Here is a 16,015-nt window from a genome sequence, read left to right on the forward strand (position 1 = left end):
AACCTCCCACTGGTACCACCACAGTCTCACTACCTTTAAACAATGGTTAAAAAAATAAATATATATACACAGGGCACCTGGCCAGAATGTAATTTGCACTGAATTTGTGAGATTTTGATAACTTGCTTTACTGCCTACATGGGCAGGGGACCCAAATAACTTCTAAGAGGTTTTCTCCACACTTATGGGCTTACAGAATTCAAAATTCTATCAAACATGTAAAGTCAATTAAGAGGCAACTTGACTGGGGCCCTCTAATCTGGCTCAGCCTTCTGTTATTAACTTTTCCCAGCTGAAGTCTAAATTCGGTCTCTTTACCTCCCTGGTTCCCACTGCTTTTAAAACGTTTGCAGCAAAGCTCCTCCCCAACACATATGCACACACGTGTGCACACACATGTATAAACCCACACTCTCATCTGCACACAATCGCACCTCGCACATGCACACAATACATGTGCACACGCACACACCCACACTCGTGTATGTGCAGACACACGTGCGCACATTCCCACACCAGCACTCCGGCCACGTGCTCCGCCGTCCCCGCCTGGTGCTCCCCTCCTGGCCCCTTGGATGCACACTGCACCCCTTTTTTCTAACTCTGCACAGTCCTCTCACCTCCCGAGGGTGGTAGCTGGTGCTCTGACCTGACACTCTTTGCCCCGTCCCCCTGTCCCTTCATCACTCACCCAGGCGGACAAACTCCCCAACGGCAGCCCCTTCCTGACCCCCTGCCCACGCGCCAGACCCTCCTTCCAGTTTCCTACGGGGCTGCTCAGCTCAGCAGCACCAAACCCAATGTACTAGTTCTCCCCAAACTGGCTTTTTGTGACCCCATGTCCGTTGATGATTTTATGTTCTTCCCAAAAACCCAGGCCCCAAATCTCAGACCTTCTGGCCCTTTCCCTCCCTAATCAGTCTTGCGCCAGGGGACTCTGCTTCTCCCTGGGTTCTCGCTGCTGCTCGCTAGGGTGGGTCCCTCCAGACCACAGGCGGGTCCCCACTGCCCCTCCCTCCCCTTCTCCGCAGGCTGCTGCCAGGATGCTCCTTCCAAACTCACGGCCACACAACCTTTCCGGCCTCTTCCTCCCTCCGCCCCTCAGCTCCTGCACAGCGGCCACCTGCTCATACACATACTCGCCACGTGCCCGCAGGTCCCAGCCACGTCCTTCCACACACTAGCTACAAGCCTGCATGCACTAGCCACGTGCCTACAAGTACCAGTGATGTGCTTACACGTACCACCGACATGCGTACACACAGCCACGTGTCTGCACACACACCAGCCACGTGTTTGCTCACACCAGCCACATGCTCACATTCAGCAGCTACACACACGTACCAGCTACACGTTTATACATAACAGACACATACTACCAGCCTCTACACACCAGACACATGAGTATATTCTAGCTACATGCTTAAACACACCAGCTACGTGAGATACAAACGTATACATCCTGGCTAGAGGCTCGTACACACTGACCACGTGACCACACGCTGCCTACACGTGTATGTGTGCTGGCAACGCGCTCGTACATACTAGGTGCCTGCTTGTGCATACACACTACATGCTTACACACACGCTGCCCACGTGCCGCTGTACACACAGCACACACGCTACACATACACACATGCACACTCTAGCCACACGCACACACACACCACACACACTAGCTACCAGCTGTCCCCGCCGTCCCCGTTCTGCACCTTTGCCTGTGACCCCCTCTGCCGGGGGCATCCTTCCTGCTCTGTGCCTAGTAGGCTCCCAGCTGAGATGCTGCGTCTCTGGCTTCCCCCAACAGCCCTCTCTCCCCCAGTGAATCTTTTCCTTCTCTCCATTCTTCAACTTGAGGTCCTTGCTCCCACAGTCTGGTCTTATTAGGCTCAACTACAAGCAATGTCTACGGTCACGGGCTTCCGACCTATAAAAACCATGCTTTAATTTGGTTCTTGCCCTGAGGGGCCGCACCTGCACTCCACGCCCCCTACCTTCTCCCTCAGGACCCTCCCCGTCCAGATCCAATTACCTGGCAGCATATGGTGAACGGGGGTGGCTATGTTGATGTCCTGCAGATGCTTGAGTGTCTCCGTGTGGAAGAGGCGAAGCGTGGACCCAGAGGTGAAGGCGATCCAGATCCCGACGCCAGCGATGACCATGTGAGAGACCACCATGCCTTCTTCCTGGTGGGCCTCGAGCTGGTTCTGAGAAAGTCAAAGAGAAGTGATGAATGGGGCTCTGGGTGCAGCCGGAGCCTTGCCACTGCGTCACTGCGAGCTGCCGCCGGCCCTCTGCCACAACTTAACACCCAGGTCGTACGGCTGTCCTGACCATGAGTGTCCAAATGGCACTCCAGAGAGGCTCAGCATGACCCCCAAGGGCCTACAGCGAGGGGACCACTACTCCAAAACCACAGACACCTCTGTCGGCGAGACACACAGTAGCAATCAAACTGCTCGTTACTGCTCCCAAGCAGATCAGAGTGCTTTCCAGAACATCACGGTATTTCCCTGGGACCATGAACCCCAACAGCCTGCCGGAAAGCCTACCCACCACGGAGGTGGAGTCCAATGGTCGCTGGCAGGTTGGCAAGCGCAGGAAAGCAAGAGGGACAAAGGAGCAGGGAGCAGGAAGGTCTGGGAATGTGAAGCGGCGCTGGCGGACGGAGGCCGGTCGGCTCCCTGGGACTCCAGTGTGGAGCCGGCAGCCCCCTTCCCCAAGTCCGAGCCAGGAAGGCAAGCCCACGCCCCGGCCTTGGGCGAGCCCTTCAAAGGCCTGCCTGCCCGCACTGCTCCGAGCGCTCATGGACTGCCTGTGGGTCTCTGGGTCTGCACCCAGCCCTGGCCTGGTCCCCAAAAGCCACCTGCTACTTTCTCCGTGGGACCAGGTCCTTCCTTCCCAAGCATCTGGCTGCGCGCTGGCCCTTGTCTCTATCCTGACGACCCTGCTCCACACGGACCCGTGAGAGGGGAATTCTCTAACTTGGCTGCAGCACGGACAGGCAAGCTCTGGGTGGGCAGCTGGCAGCACTCCCTGACAGGTCTGGAGAAGGGGTGTGCAGGGCTGAAGCTTGCAGCGTCGGTGGGAAGACACTCATCTTCAGAGCAGCCCCTGAGCTCTGCGGCAGATCAAATCCCCCACGGTCCTCTAAATGGCTTGCTTTCTGATCTCAGGGCTGTTCCCGAACATCATGGAATGGGGGGGGGGGGACTGTTCAGAGCCCATCACTCTGTCGAGGATGTCGTGTTTACACATCTTGTGTGCCTACCCCACACAGGAAGGGGTCACCAGGCTACACCCCTCACCCACCCCGCAGCCTGCGTGGCACGCAGTGAGCCCAGCAGAAGGTGAACACGTGCATTTCCACTGCAGTCGATGGCAGAGCCCTTGTCGACCTGCGACCCGAGAGACCCAGATAGGGAGTGGAGCCCCCACTCTCCGAGCTGGCCTGGACCGCCCCACTCCACAGCCATCACGGGGACAGATGAGGCTTCACCCCTCTGTGGGCTTCTCTGGGAGGAAAGTTCCGTTTTTGTCTCTCAGGAACTAGTATGGAATTCCCCAGACGAGGGCTGCAGGAAGCGGAGAGGTAACTACACCCCATGGCTGCGTCTCTGCCTGCTGGGCTAATCATTGGTGTGGCGGGGGCGGCGGGGGGGGGATGGGAGATGGGAGGACGGCACGCACCCCTGCACAGGCCCCCTCACCCCTGTGAGGACAGGCCGGCACTGCCTGAAGCGAGCACCAGATGCCATCACAGCACAGCTTGGTGGCCCTCAAGAGAATCCAGCAGGCCCGGGCTGGGGCCCAGAACCAGCATTTCTAGAATGTTCCCATGAGTGCTGCTGCTGGGCCACCTTCACCTTTCACTGCTTTCTGGCAAGTTATTTTCTGCTGTTTGTCTTCCATCCTCTGCCTTATCGGTCAATGTCAGGTGCCTCTGTGCTGTGCTCCCTAAACGCCACAGGAGCGCTAGGGTCACGCGCTGTCCGTGATGCATGGCGCACGCACTGGTGCTGGGGTCGCGTGCTGTCCATGACGCGTGCTGTGTGCTCTGGGGCTGGGGTCGCACACTGTCCGTGATGGCTGCTGCTATGCCATCTGCATTTTGCGGCCAGTGGCTCGTCTTCCCGGAGCCCCTTCCTCTGCAGGTCCCGTGGGGTCCGCCCTACTGGCTTCTCCACGTGGGTGGTCTCCAGCAGCACTCCTCCCCCCCAAAACTGCCAGCAAATTGACCTTCAGAGAACATGAATGTCGGAACATCTGCTACATATTAAATCCCTCAGCAGCTCACCATCGCCCACGGCATAGGGACGTCCCAGCAGGAAAGGCCACACGCACCCCAAGAAAGCCAGCCAGATGCGCTGCCTTTCGTGGGGTGCCTCCAGCATGGTGACCCTGAGGTGACTCCTCGGAGGACTTAGAAGGGCCAGGGAGAGAACTCCCAGCAACCTGGTACTGAATGTGAGGTCCCTTCTGACCGCACCTGTGCCAACCTCACCTCCCAGCATGCCACTGGACTCATCCACACCTTTCTCCCACCCGAGATGCTCCGTGTCATTTCCTTCCAGGAATCCCTGGTCCGCCTGGACAGCCCAGCCTCATGGGGCTCCTCGGGCGGAAATAATTTAGACTGCTTCTGTCTTCCCTCTGTGTTGTCTTCCTGCCAACTGCCTGGTGTGGCCAGAGCCACGACTGGCTGGCTTTATGTCGGCTTTGGGAGGCAGGGTCTTGCAGGATGCTGGAGAGGCACATCCAGGACAAAACCCAGAAGAGCTATCTGTGGTCCCACGGGAGGTGCCTGGACCTCATGGGTCTGGGTGTGGGATCTGGTGACCTTCCTAGGGCCCGTCCTCCTCCGCCACCCTCAGCGGGCTCCCGCAGTCTAAGACCATCCGCCCACGTCCACATGGGCTCACCACTCCCCTGACCGCTATCCACCCACACTCTACCACATGAAGGAGCTCCGCGCTGGAGGCTGACACCCCACCTTCTAAGGTCACAGAATATGCTGCCAAGTGTGTGCTGGCAAAATGGCTGAAGGTCCCTACCCTGCTGAATAATCAGTAATCCTTCCTAAGGAGAGTCGGACAAACATTTTTAGAAGTCCGTAATGACTACAGTTTATCAGGGGCTTGTGGGGGTTCGCACCAGTCACTGCAACGTGCCCGCAGAGCGCTCGCAGAGATCAAGGTGATTCCTCCCCTCAACGGGCTCTTTTCTCTACTACCTTTCACGTGATGGTCGGAGGAATTTTTAGTCGTGACGTGATTCATTGCACTGGCTGGAAGCAATGCCTTTATTATCTAAGTTACTTAGAGGGGACGTAAGAAATGGCCATGGACAGCTTGGCTTCTTTTTCTTCAAATTTAGTAAGAACTCTCTTTCTATGAAGGACATGAGCTGTTGATCACAGAGATGGACAATATTTTCTCCATTTGTCATTTACGAAACTTTCTTTCACACACTTATTAAATGAGAACAAAAAAAGGTTCTAAAAGTTTACCACACTCATTGTTTTCTGTATTATGGCAACTTCCAAGCATGTGTCATGCTTAGAAAATCTCCCCCACTGCAGAGTAATGAGAACATTCCACTGCTTTCTAAGTTTGTGTTTTTGTTTATGCTTCGAAATTACCTCCATCTGCAACGTTTAGGAGGGTGAAGACCTAGGGCCTGAGGCATGGCTCCCCGTTTCCACATGGCGGGCTGTCTCCTGATCCTTCACGGCATAATCCAAGCGTTGCACTGACTGGAAGGGCCACCTGACTCGGGGCCAATTTTCCCCGTGTCCTCGAAGACTCTCTATTATGCACATAGTCAATGCATTTTTTAAAGTAGTGAATTTGTGTTAATTAGCAGGGAAACGAACAATTCTTCCACGGACACATGGCTACATGGCAGTTAGCTAAATTATCTAGTTAATCTTGCCTTTCGCGCACAAATCTAGGTGGAACTTTCTCTCAGGGCAGGGCCATGGGTGAGAGGCTGCCTGCATCCGCCACGGGCCGGGGGCTCCCTGACCACCAGCATCAGACCTTAACTGAGGCCACTTCTGAGACACCTCTTTTGTGCCGCAGACTCACTTAAAATGACTTACCTCTATCGTGTGGGTCTCGGTGCTGATTGTGAACACCTGACCTCCAGAAGCTGCCCATAACGTGTCCTCCGCCATGACGAGACTTCTAACCGGCAGGACGCCTAATTTGATCACTTTCTGAGGTTCAGAATTCCAGGATCCATCTTAAAAAAAGAAAACTTTACTTTCATTCGGATTCAGTTATCCGTGCACAGGGCCTGGGGGAAAGGATCAGAGATCATTTTATGCTTGTCTTTTTTTTTGTTTGTTTTTTAAGTAAGGTTTACACCCAACATGGGGCTGGAACCAACGACCCCAGGATCAAGAGTCACAGGCTCTACCAGCCAAACCAGCCAGATGCCCCATAGACCATTTTAAATAACCACCAAGATACCACTGGTACTTCCGAGGCCGACGCCTGGTTCTGGGGTGTCCAGAGCTCTAAGAGGTGGTACCATTTCCACGAGGCAACCTAACTCAGTCACGGAGCAACGTTCTGATCCCAGCCCGGCTGCCCGGTACGCATCATTCAACCTCAGTCATGGCTTTCTTCTCTGTAACACGGGACAATGCTGCCACGCGTCCCCAGGGCCACGTGAGAGTGTGAGGTGCGACAAGGCGATCAAAGAGCCCAGCACGGTGCCCACACAGTGTCCTATCATCTCCAACGGTAACGCACGAAACGACTCAGTTGTCAGTAAAGGGATCTGCACCCGAAAGTGTGGGACCGTGCTTCCTTTCCCCGTTACCTGCTCTTACCTCTGAAATGCCCCCTGCCATGTACTGTATTATCGGGACTGACCACATCGTCACCGAATTAAAAAAAAAAACAAAACAGAACTGAGGTAAGAGGCTTTCCTCTCTTCTCATAAACTCGCTCCATCCCTGAGGCACAGGCAGGGATGAAATATTATGGTTTGAAAATATTTTCAAAGACCTACTGATGAAGTTTGTCTCACTTTATAGGAAGTGTGAGTCAACAGGCAACAGGGATGGCAAGAAACAATATTTAAAGCCAGACTTAACATACGTTTTCAAAGTGACTGTGTAATGACCCCGTGAGGCGTTAAAATAAATTCTTCAGTTTTCAAAGTCACCGTTAATTAAGCCATCGTGCCTGAAAACATAACTACAACTGTCAGTCCGCCAACACCTCTGGTCCTGGTCTCATAAAGCCCTCTGCTCAAGGAAGGGGGCAAGGTCCCGGTTCCAAACTGAGGGCTTGCTCCTGGGTTCTACGTTTGAGGAACGGAACCTTTTCATCCAAACCCTGTTTATGAGTAACTGTCTTAAGCGGAGGTGTGCAGATGCCAAGAGGCACCCAGGCAAGTTTTGAATTTTGTGGCATACTTTGAAGTTATGATTTAACTGTAGAGGAAACACTTTACTGCTGCAGTGAGGCCAAAAGATGTTGTGGGACAATTACTGGTTCTGACAAACACCGACCTGCCGTTTGCTTGTAGGATCTGTGCTGGAACTGGGTTATCGTCGTGCGGTTAAACACACACGCCTGTGCACACGCAGTCCCACGTGCACACACACTCGGTCACAGGTGCACACATGTACACACAGTTCACACAGGCATGCGTGTGCACGCACAGTCATACGTGCACACACGTACACACACAGTCACACATGCACACACACAAGCACACAGGCCTTTTCATCCAGGACTCAACCTTACCAGCTGGGCAGTCTCCACGGGGATTACAGAGGTTCAGAGTGGAGATACAATTCTCCCCAACACGTGCAAGGGACCGAGTGCAGGGCTGAGGACGCCCGCTCCACCTGACTGCCCCGTGGTGTCTGTGTCCTTGGACGGCCGTCACATGGACACTGCGATTCCTCTGAAGCAAGACATCTGCTGTGAACATGTTATTTTGCTTAAGAATTAACTTCTAACAACTGAACTTTGTTCTCTGAACACCTACGATACTCTTTCTGCAGACCCTGTGCTCTGTGCCCCCCCACAAAATCCTCTGGGGGTGGCGGGGGAGGGCATACCACTGGGCACTGGGCTGTGGGCGTCGGCTCCAGCCGACAGACCACCTGTCTGGGGACAGCCTCTTTCCGGAGTCTTCACTCCAGACCTGAGTGCTCAACCAGGCTGCCCAACCACAGCGGGGCCCCAGTACATGCTGATTACATTTTGAGCCGACACTTAAAGACTGCAGAAATTTCTACAGAATTCCAGATTTCAAGCTCCCTAAAAAGTAAAAGATTTGCAACAGTGCCTGGCAGAGAAGTGCTGCAAGGGCGGTGGCCTCCAGCCACCAAGTCTCCCACCCCGGACAACACAACAGCCGCGAGGAGACCGTTCTCCGGAGCCGACATTCAGACAGCCCACGGCGACATGCACGCGTGCTCAACAGCACTCAGCAGCAGAGACACGCAACACTTGTGGGAAGGGCTGTCCTCAAAGAGACAAGAGGTAACAAGGGTTGGCGAGGACGTGGAGGAAAGGAGCTCTTTTACACTGTCGGTGGGAACGTAAACAGCAGCCACTCTGGAAAACAGCGTGGAGGTTCCTCAAGAGATTAAAAACAGAGCTACCCTCTGTCCCAGCGATCCCACTCCTGGGTACTGATCCGAAGGAAATGAAAACGCCAGTGGAAAAGGCATGTGCACCCCCATGTTTGTGGCAGCATTATTCACAATCACGAGCACGTGGAGAAGCTCTGAGTGTCCACTGATGGCTGAGTGCCTAGAGATGTGGTGTGTTTGTGTGTGTGCGTGTGTATATATATACACAAAGACATACACACAACAGAATATTATTCGCCATAAAAAACAAGGAAACCCTACCGTTTGTAAGGACACGGGTGAACCTTGAGGGCACTATGCCACGCGAGGTACGTCAGAGAAAAACGAACACTATACGACCTCACTCACATGTGGACGCTAACAGAGACTAGATAGGAGGTCACAGAGGATGGGGTGCAGGTGGGGGTGGGGAGATGGTGCTTACAGGCACACTCGTGCAGCCACAAGGGGCGTAAGTCCTGGGGACCTGACGCACCACGCACATGACAGTCCACAACACTGCGTTATGAGCGTCCGAGTCGTAAGAGAGAAGATTCGAAATGCTCTGAGCACGGCAAGAGAAACGGTATGTCCGTGATGGGATGCAGGGCTAGCTAAAGGCGCGGCCACGATCGTTCTGCAGCGCACACGTGGATCCAGACCTTAAATGTGCACCATGTTACGTGTGAATTATGTCTCAAGAAAGCTGGGGAAAAACAGAAGGTTTCACCAGCCCCAAATTAAATAAATAGAAATAAACCCTGAATGAATTCATCGCACTGGGAGAAATGGACATCAATATCCCAAACCAATTTAGGAAGCTCAGTAGACAGACTGAAATTATGGTACTTTCAGACGTCCAGGTTGTTTCTAATTCCCATGAAATTTAGTGTCTGCCAGAGCAAGAGAAAACACACCTGAGTGAGCCACCTCAGCCAAAGACGACGGGGAAAAGCAAACAGAGCAATCCCGGGATAAATATTCGCACGCACCTAAATCAACATGTACTTAGTTCTAAATGCAACTGAGCCCGCACACAAACCATGCGTCTGAGCCTCACTCCACGAGGCACACCTGCTGTCCTGGCCCTAAACCCGATCACTGGTCTCAGCTGCCGGCAGGAGGGGCACAGCCACCCCTGCTCCTGCTTCCCGCCCTTTCTAGCTCTCCCTCCCTGGGGACCCGCAGCCGCCCTGGGGGCGTGCTGGCAGGGCTCCCTGTCCCCTGGACGACGACAGACCCCCCTCAGGCTCAATCCACTGCCTCCCTGCAGAACACTCTGACCCAGCGCCTCCCGGGGCTCTCTGGGCATCGTGAGTGCGGTGTTTACCCTCTGTGAACTGTTCGTCCCCGGGGGGGAGAAGTGGGACTTGCAGCCACTGGTGATCAGCCCAGGGTCACCTGAACCGAGCCCACACTCAGGCTGTCCCTGAGATGGTGACGGACAGAGGCACGGAACCCGGGAGGTCCCAGGGTGGGCCACAGGCGGGCAGGCGTCAGGAATGGAGAGGGCCCTGGAGCAGCTGAGGGACCCTCATTCCCTAAGGGCTTGAGCCCTTCGCTTCCATGCACCTGACGCTGGGGGGGCCGCCCAGGTGCTGCCGAAACCCTCCGGCCAAGATGTGGAAGCTGTGGGACTGGGGAAAGGCAGGGTCCTGAACGCTGAGTTGCACAGTGTCAGTGGGGGGGCCGCCCAGGTGCTGCCGAAACCCTCCGGCCAAGATGTGGAAGCTGTGGGACTGGGGAAAGGCAGGGTCCTGAACGCTGAGTTGCACAGTGTCAGCGGGGAGAGGAGCGGGGAGGGCGGCTGCTACAGGTGAAGCGAGAAGCAGGTGCTGCAGAACCACAGCTCCCCCACAGCAGGAGCGGGCATGGGCAGGAGGCAGAACCGCCGGATGGCCCCCTGCCCCCCCCCACCCAGCTGCGGCCCGGGTGCCCGCGCCAGTAACGCCCACGTGCCCCAGGAGGTTGCAGACCTGCGCTGTGCCCCTCTGGTGTCCCCAGAACCCACTGGAACTCTGGGCCAAGCCTGTGACAAGAGGAGGAGCCTGAGGGGGAGGGACAAGGGCTGGCACGTGCGTCCAGGATGTCCTGGCCATTGGGCTGGTGCAACTTGGTCCAGCCACTCATGCGGGCGGCCTGTGGTCCCCTCCACCCAAGAAGAGAAACCCTCGCGGCTCTGAGTGAGGGCAGGGGCAGCGAGGGGGCCGGGAGCTCGGCCATTGGGAGGAGGACACGCATGGAGGTCGGTACTTTGTGGAAAGGGGAGGCGTCGGCCCGGAGACCCATGTCTGAAACCACTTGCCACCTGTGTGGCTGGGGCTGCTCGCACTTCGCACCCTCCTCTCGGGGTTGAGGAAGTTGCACGTGCCTTGGGACGTGCGATGATAAATGCTCGCGGGGACGTAACCCTGGAACACAAAGCTCCGTCCAGAGCAAATCCCCGGAAACCGCTATGAGCCCTGACGTGTAGTCACACACACGCAGTGTAGAGACAATTACCTTCTGCTTTCGCGTAGACGGCCACGGCGCCATTGACCAGGCCGGCGTACAGGCTCTGGGGCATGCAGGCGAGGCTCATGACCGTGGACTTGTCCGGGGTGAAGAAGTGCTGCAGACGCACCTTCTTGGAGCCTTGACTGCTTTTATAAATGGAAATGCTTCAAGAGAAACAGCGGCCAGTGAGTGCACATGCTCGGGTGACAGGGAGCCCCCCCCTCCCCCGTGGTGAGTGCAGCAGCTCCCTGCCACGCCCCTGCCCCACACGGGAACGCCGCTGCCACCCCGATCTCATCCCCGCATTGCGAAGGAGAAACCGAGGAAGAAATTACTTCTTCCTAGTGAGTGCGCATCAGGAAAAACACTGTAACGTGCCTTAGAACGGTGCCAGTGTTCGGGACGCCTATGGCGCAGACCACGGCCCCGTTACACTCCAAACTGTGAGCAATCAGCTACTTTTAAAGGCAGGACTAAGAAGAAACAGGTCAGGGGAAACCGCCAGGCCCAACGGGAATGTTCCCTGCAGAGTCGCCATCCCTCCTTGGGGGTTTCCTGCGGTCATTCCCACGGTTGATGACCCAGCCGTTCCCACCGCGTGGCACAACCCCTAGCAGGGCGGGTGACCGTCCGTCCTGCTCCTCGAGCTCCTCCTCATGGAGCAGCGGGCAGGTGACCGTTCCAGGCGCCGGCAGTGGGCTCACCTCCCCTCCTCTGTCCCCAGGCAGATGGTGGGTACGCCCCCCGGCGCTCTCCCGGCCGGGGTCTCGGGCTCCACGTGTCGCTCCTCCGCGGGGATGAACACCATGCACAGGATTCGGGACTCCACGTTGAAGCACTCGATGACTTTGGGGTTGGAGTTTTGAAACGAGACGATGGCAATCTGGCCCATTTGGCTGGTGCAGCTTCCGATCTGAATCGGGGGTTGGGGGGAGGAGAGAGGAGTGCCTGGAGATTCCACACCACACCGACCCCTGACCTCCAGTGGCCACCAGGAGAATCCATGTTGCCACTGGAACCAACACGCTTCGCAGAATCGAGAGCTGTTTACACCATCTGCTACCAGAGCCCGCTTTTCCTTTTCAGCATATGAGGTTACTTTAATGAGAGCCCAGTTTTGTTTCATTTATTTTAAATTCCTATATCTATTCCCGAGAAACCACATCCCAGCACCATGCAGTGGTGCTGACCTGCTCAGGCACAATGCAAAGGCTTCAAAGCAGATGAGATTCGGTTTTAAACCCGTTTACACCAACGTCAGTTAGGGCTCACCTAGGAAAACAAGGACTTAAAAAGAGAGTTCATCAGAGTGCCTCCCCACGTAGTCACCAGCGTGTAAGCACGAGGCAGTGTGCCCTCACCCTGGGATGCTGGCGGGCTGCGGGCACCCCCATGAATCTATCTGCCGGGTCACCGGACACCCCAGAAGCTTTGTTCCCGACTTGAAGTCTAATTGCTTTTTCAGTGGGAAAGAGTAAGATCTTGTTAACAGAAAAATTAATGGGACAGAGCTCTTGAGGTCCTGGAGGGAAAGCCAGCCCAGGGGTGAGGGGTGTTGAGGCTCCCGGATCCTGCCTCCTCTGGGACAGTTTTGGAAACTTCGTCCCACCCCCTGTACTCGTACTGTAGTGTTTCCACACTGCAAAAAAGAAATGTCCTGCTTTGACAGCCTTTCAGGGGAACGGTGCCAAACCTCCAAGCCCTGCTCTGGCTGGCAGGGTGCAGGGGGGTGGGGATGTGAGCAGGAGAGGGAATGAGGCACCAACTGCGGTCCAAGTGATGGGAAACTTCTCTGCAAAAATTTAAAAACCTTAGGGAAATGAGCCCATCCCATCCTTCGCAGCTGGGTGCACAGAATGGCCTGGTTACTCAGGCTGTTTCTTCTCAACGCTCAGGGAGGAACACCGACCACACAGAGGCTCAGGCTGTGGGAAGGTGGAGAGGTCACCTGAGTGCAGGGCACCCAGGAGAGGCGGTCAGGGTGCGGTGCTGGGGGAGAGCAGGGCACCTATTGGGGAGCAGACACATGTCGCCGGGAGGGGACATGGGAGACCTCAAAACACAGTGCAAGAGAACTGTCTCCTGTTTGCAAGAATCAGAAAGGCCAATTGCGATGGCAGCATAATTCAAATGCACTATTTCATTTGGAAAAAGTTAATTTTAATTGCAAAGTTTCCAGTGTAAAAAGCCAGCAATGTCTTGGAAGGGGGGGAAGAATCCCACACAATTTAACCATCCAAATTGAAGAAATATTTAAATTACTCTCATATTAACTAAATTGGTTGTCTCTGGGCTGAATCTAATCTGGTAAAGCTTTAGATGAAAAAGAAAAGACAGAAACATTGTGGGTATCTTTTCCAAAAGCCTTCAGTCTCCTTTCGTGGTTCGGGACTTTCATGTTTGTAAACACAGCCCGGGACACACTGAGAACCTCTCAAGCCCACACTAACCACGGACACGGATTCCTCAGGAACCCGCATCACACACACAGCACGTCTTACCCACAGGAAGCCGTGCGCCGCGGACAGCGAATCCGGCTGAGCCTCATTATTCACGCAAGGTTCAGGATTGTACGCAGCACATTCGATCTAATGAGGAATTAAATCAAACACCCACATTTAAAACGGGACCGGGAGGCATCCAGACAATACAGTATCTTGAGCGGATGACAGACTCCTGACATTGAGCCACAGAAACTGCAGGATATTACTTGTTAAAGATTAAAACGGGAAAAAGAACGGATGAAGGTACAAGGCTCAGAAATCAGCTTTTTAGAGGCAAACATCAGTCTTCCCCCTTGTATCTTCAGACCCCAGCAGGTGCTGCAAACATCTGTCGCGGAGCACACCGTACAGGCAGCCGCACCTCCCCGGATGTGGCGGGAGGACGCACACACCACACTTCCTCCCCTCTGCCCGCCCGCCTGCCCTCCCGGGAGCTCCAGGGCTGAGCGTCGGCCGGAGCCCAGAAAGGAGAAGTAGTAACGTCTTTACTTGTTTTGTACAGAAACACATCCACGTGCCTCTGAAGGCACCTGTGGGTGTGGTGCTTGAACAGACAACACGGGACACTGAGAAGTCACCAGGTCTCACAGGCTTGCTTCAGCAAAGTGAGGGCACCGTGCTCCAGGAAACACGAGGCTTCCAACCGTGACCCAGTGTGGACACTGAGTACTGCCAGGCAAAGGGCAGCAGAGCTGACAGATCTGAGACATGTGCCCTCATGTAACTAGCAATGCCTGGAACGCACCAGTGCGGTGAGGACCGCCCCCCCCCCCCCGGCACCCGGACGGCCACTGGGCAGAACGCACCAGGTGCGGTGAGGACCCCCGCCCTCGGCACCCAGACGGCCGCTGGGCAGAATGCACCAGGTGCAGTGAGGAACCCCGGCACCCGGATGGCCACTGGACAGAACGCACCAGGTGCAGTGAGGACCCCCTGGCACCTGGACGGCCGCTGGGCAGAACGCACCAGCTGCAGTGAGGACCCCCCAGTACCCGGACGGCCGCTGGGCAGAAAAGCAGGCTTTCAGCTTCATACTCTAACAGTCTTAATTCCTAAACAAATACCCCCAAGAGAAATGGTAACAGTGGTTGACTTGGGGAGACAACGTGGGACCCTGCCCTAAACCAGATAAGCAGGGCAATCTCGGTGCACAGTGGACCCCGCCTCCAGACCCACCCGCCCATCACCTTGAACTCCTGCTGCTTGGCCACCGTGACCGGCATGTGTCCCACGAGGAGAGGGTGTCTTTCCTTCTTGATCTGATTCCCATCATCTTCCACGCAGAACCAGCCCATGTGGTTCTCCTCCTCTGCAGGCATGTGAGCAACGAGAGACGGGGAAGGGCAGCGCTGAGCCGCCTGCAGCTTCGACACGGCCCTGCGGACCCCAGACTCGGACATACACCAGACCGCAGAGCTAAATACTGTTTCTGGAACACAGTGCGATCTTTTCTGAAAGGAAGGCCTGTCCGTTCACCGCTTTATTCTGAAAAGCGTGTCCTGTTTTCCTGTTTCCTCCCCCCGAGTGCACGGATGCGAGGGGCTGAGAAAGTCCTCGTAAAGCACCTTAGGATATTTTTCTTTATCTTTATTCAAAGCAACTGAGATGTTTAGATTCAAATACCACAGGCACAGTGAAAGGTGTTTTAACACGGTAGGATACTGCGGGGTAAAAAGTGCGAGGAAGGGACGCCGGGGTGGCTCAGTTGGTGAAGCGTCTGCCTTCAGCTCAGCTCGTGATCTCGGGGTCCTGGGATCGAGTCCTGGTCAGGCTCTGCTCAGCGGGGAGTCTGCTTCTCCCTCTGCCTCTGCCCCTCCCTCCTGCTTGTGCGCCCTTTCTCTAATAATTAATTTTCAAAAAAAAGCACGAGGAAGTGAAGGGATATTTTGCTATAGAGCAAGCTGTCAATCTCGGCTCCGAGCAGAAGAAAGGGAGCTTATTTTCAGGTTCAGCTTGCTCTCTTCAGAGAGTGGGCCGTTTCTGGCTTGCTGACTCACGTAGAGTCTGACTTGACAAACCATGAAATGCTTCAGGAAGAGAGAAAGGAGCAGTGTCACCGCCTCCCCCTCTGGGAGCCCAGGCAGCGGCGGGAAGGCTCTCTGCTCGGCAAGACGAGGGCCCTTCCGTCACAAACCACAGCCCCCTGGGGGGTGAGCATCAGCAGGGCCTGTTTCTCTTCTGTATTTTATTTTCACTTAGCAGACTGTCTGCATCTCAAAGAGAACAGCACACGTGCAAGAGGTATCGCGGTGTGTTCTGAGTAACGGATCCGCGTGTAAACAACATGCGTGCACACATATCTACACACAGAGAGAGGTCTGATTCACGCTCACAGACTGCAAGGCTGCAGACAAAAGAGCATGAAAAGAATCAAGTCACCTCATCTCTGATGGAACCACAGGGCTTCCTT

The 16,015-nt window shown here is 55.1% G+C and overlaps 1 protein-coding gene across 12 annotated transcripts in view; it reads right to left on the minus strand.

Annotated features, from left to right (window-relative positions):
* ARHGEF10 (Rho guanine nucleotide exchange factor 10) overlaps window positions 1-16,015 on the minus strand; it is a 144,907-nt gene that overhangs the window by 8,830 nt on the left and 120,062 nt on the right. For 11 of the 12 annotated variants that reach the window (XM_057303400.1, XM_057303403.1, XM_048226249.2 and 8 more), the window contains 6 exons: window positions 14,793-14,914; window positions 13,603-13,689; window positions 11,806-12,014; window positions 11,108-11,265; window positions 6,104-6,246; window positions 2,033-2,207 (listed from right to left, as the gene is read on the minus strand). In XM_057303400.1, the coding sequence (XP_057159383.1) occupies window positions 2,033-2,207; window positions 6,104-6,246; window positions 11,108-11,265; window positions 11,806-12,014; window positions 13,603-13,689; window positions 14,793-14,914 (894 nt within the window). Of the gene's footprint in view, window positions 1-2,032; window positions 2,208-6,103; window positions 6,247-6,288; window positions 7,944-11,107; window positions 11,266-11,805; window positions 12,015-13,602; window positions 13,690-14,792; window positions 14,915-16,015 lie in introns of those variants that run through there. The other variant, XM_057303406.1, reaches the window with a different exon arrangement.

The sequence above is a fragment of the Ursus arctos genome, unplaced genomic scaffold (assembly GCF_023065955.2).
Source record: "Ursus arctos isolate Adak ecotype North America unplaced genomic scaffold, UrsArc2.0 scaffold_27, whole genome shotgun sequence".
In the NCBI taxonomy this organism is placed as follows: domain Eukaryota; kingdom Metazoa; phylum Chordata; class Mammalia; order Carnivora; family Ursidae; genus Ursus; species Ursus arctos.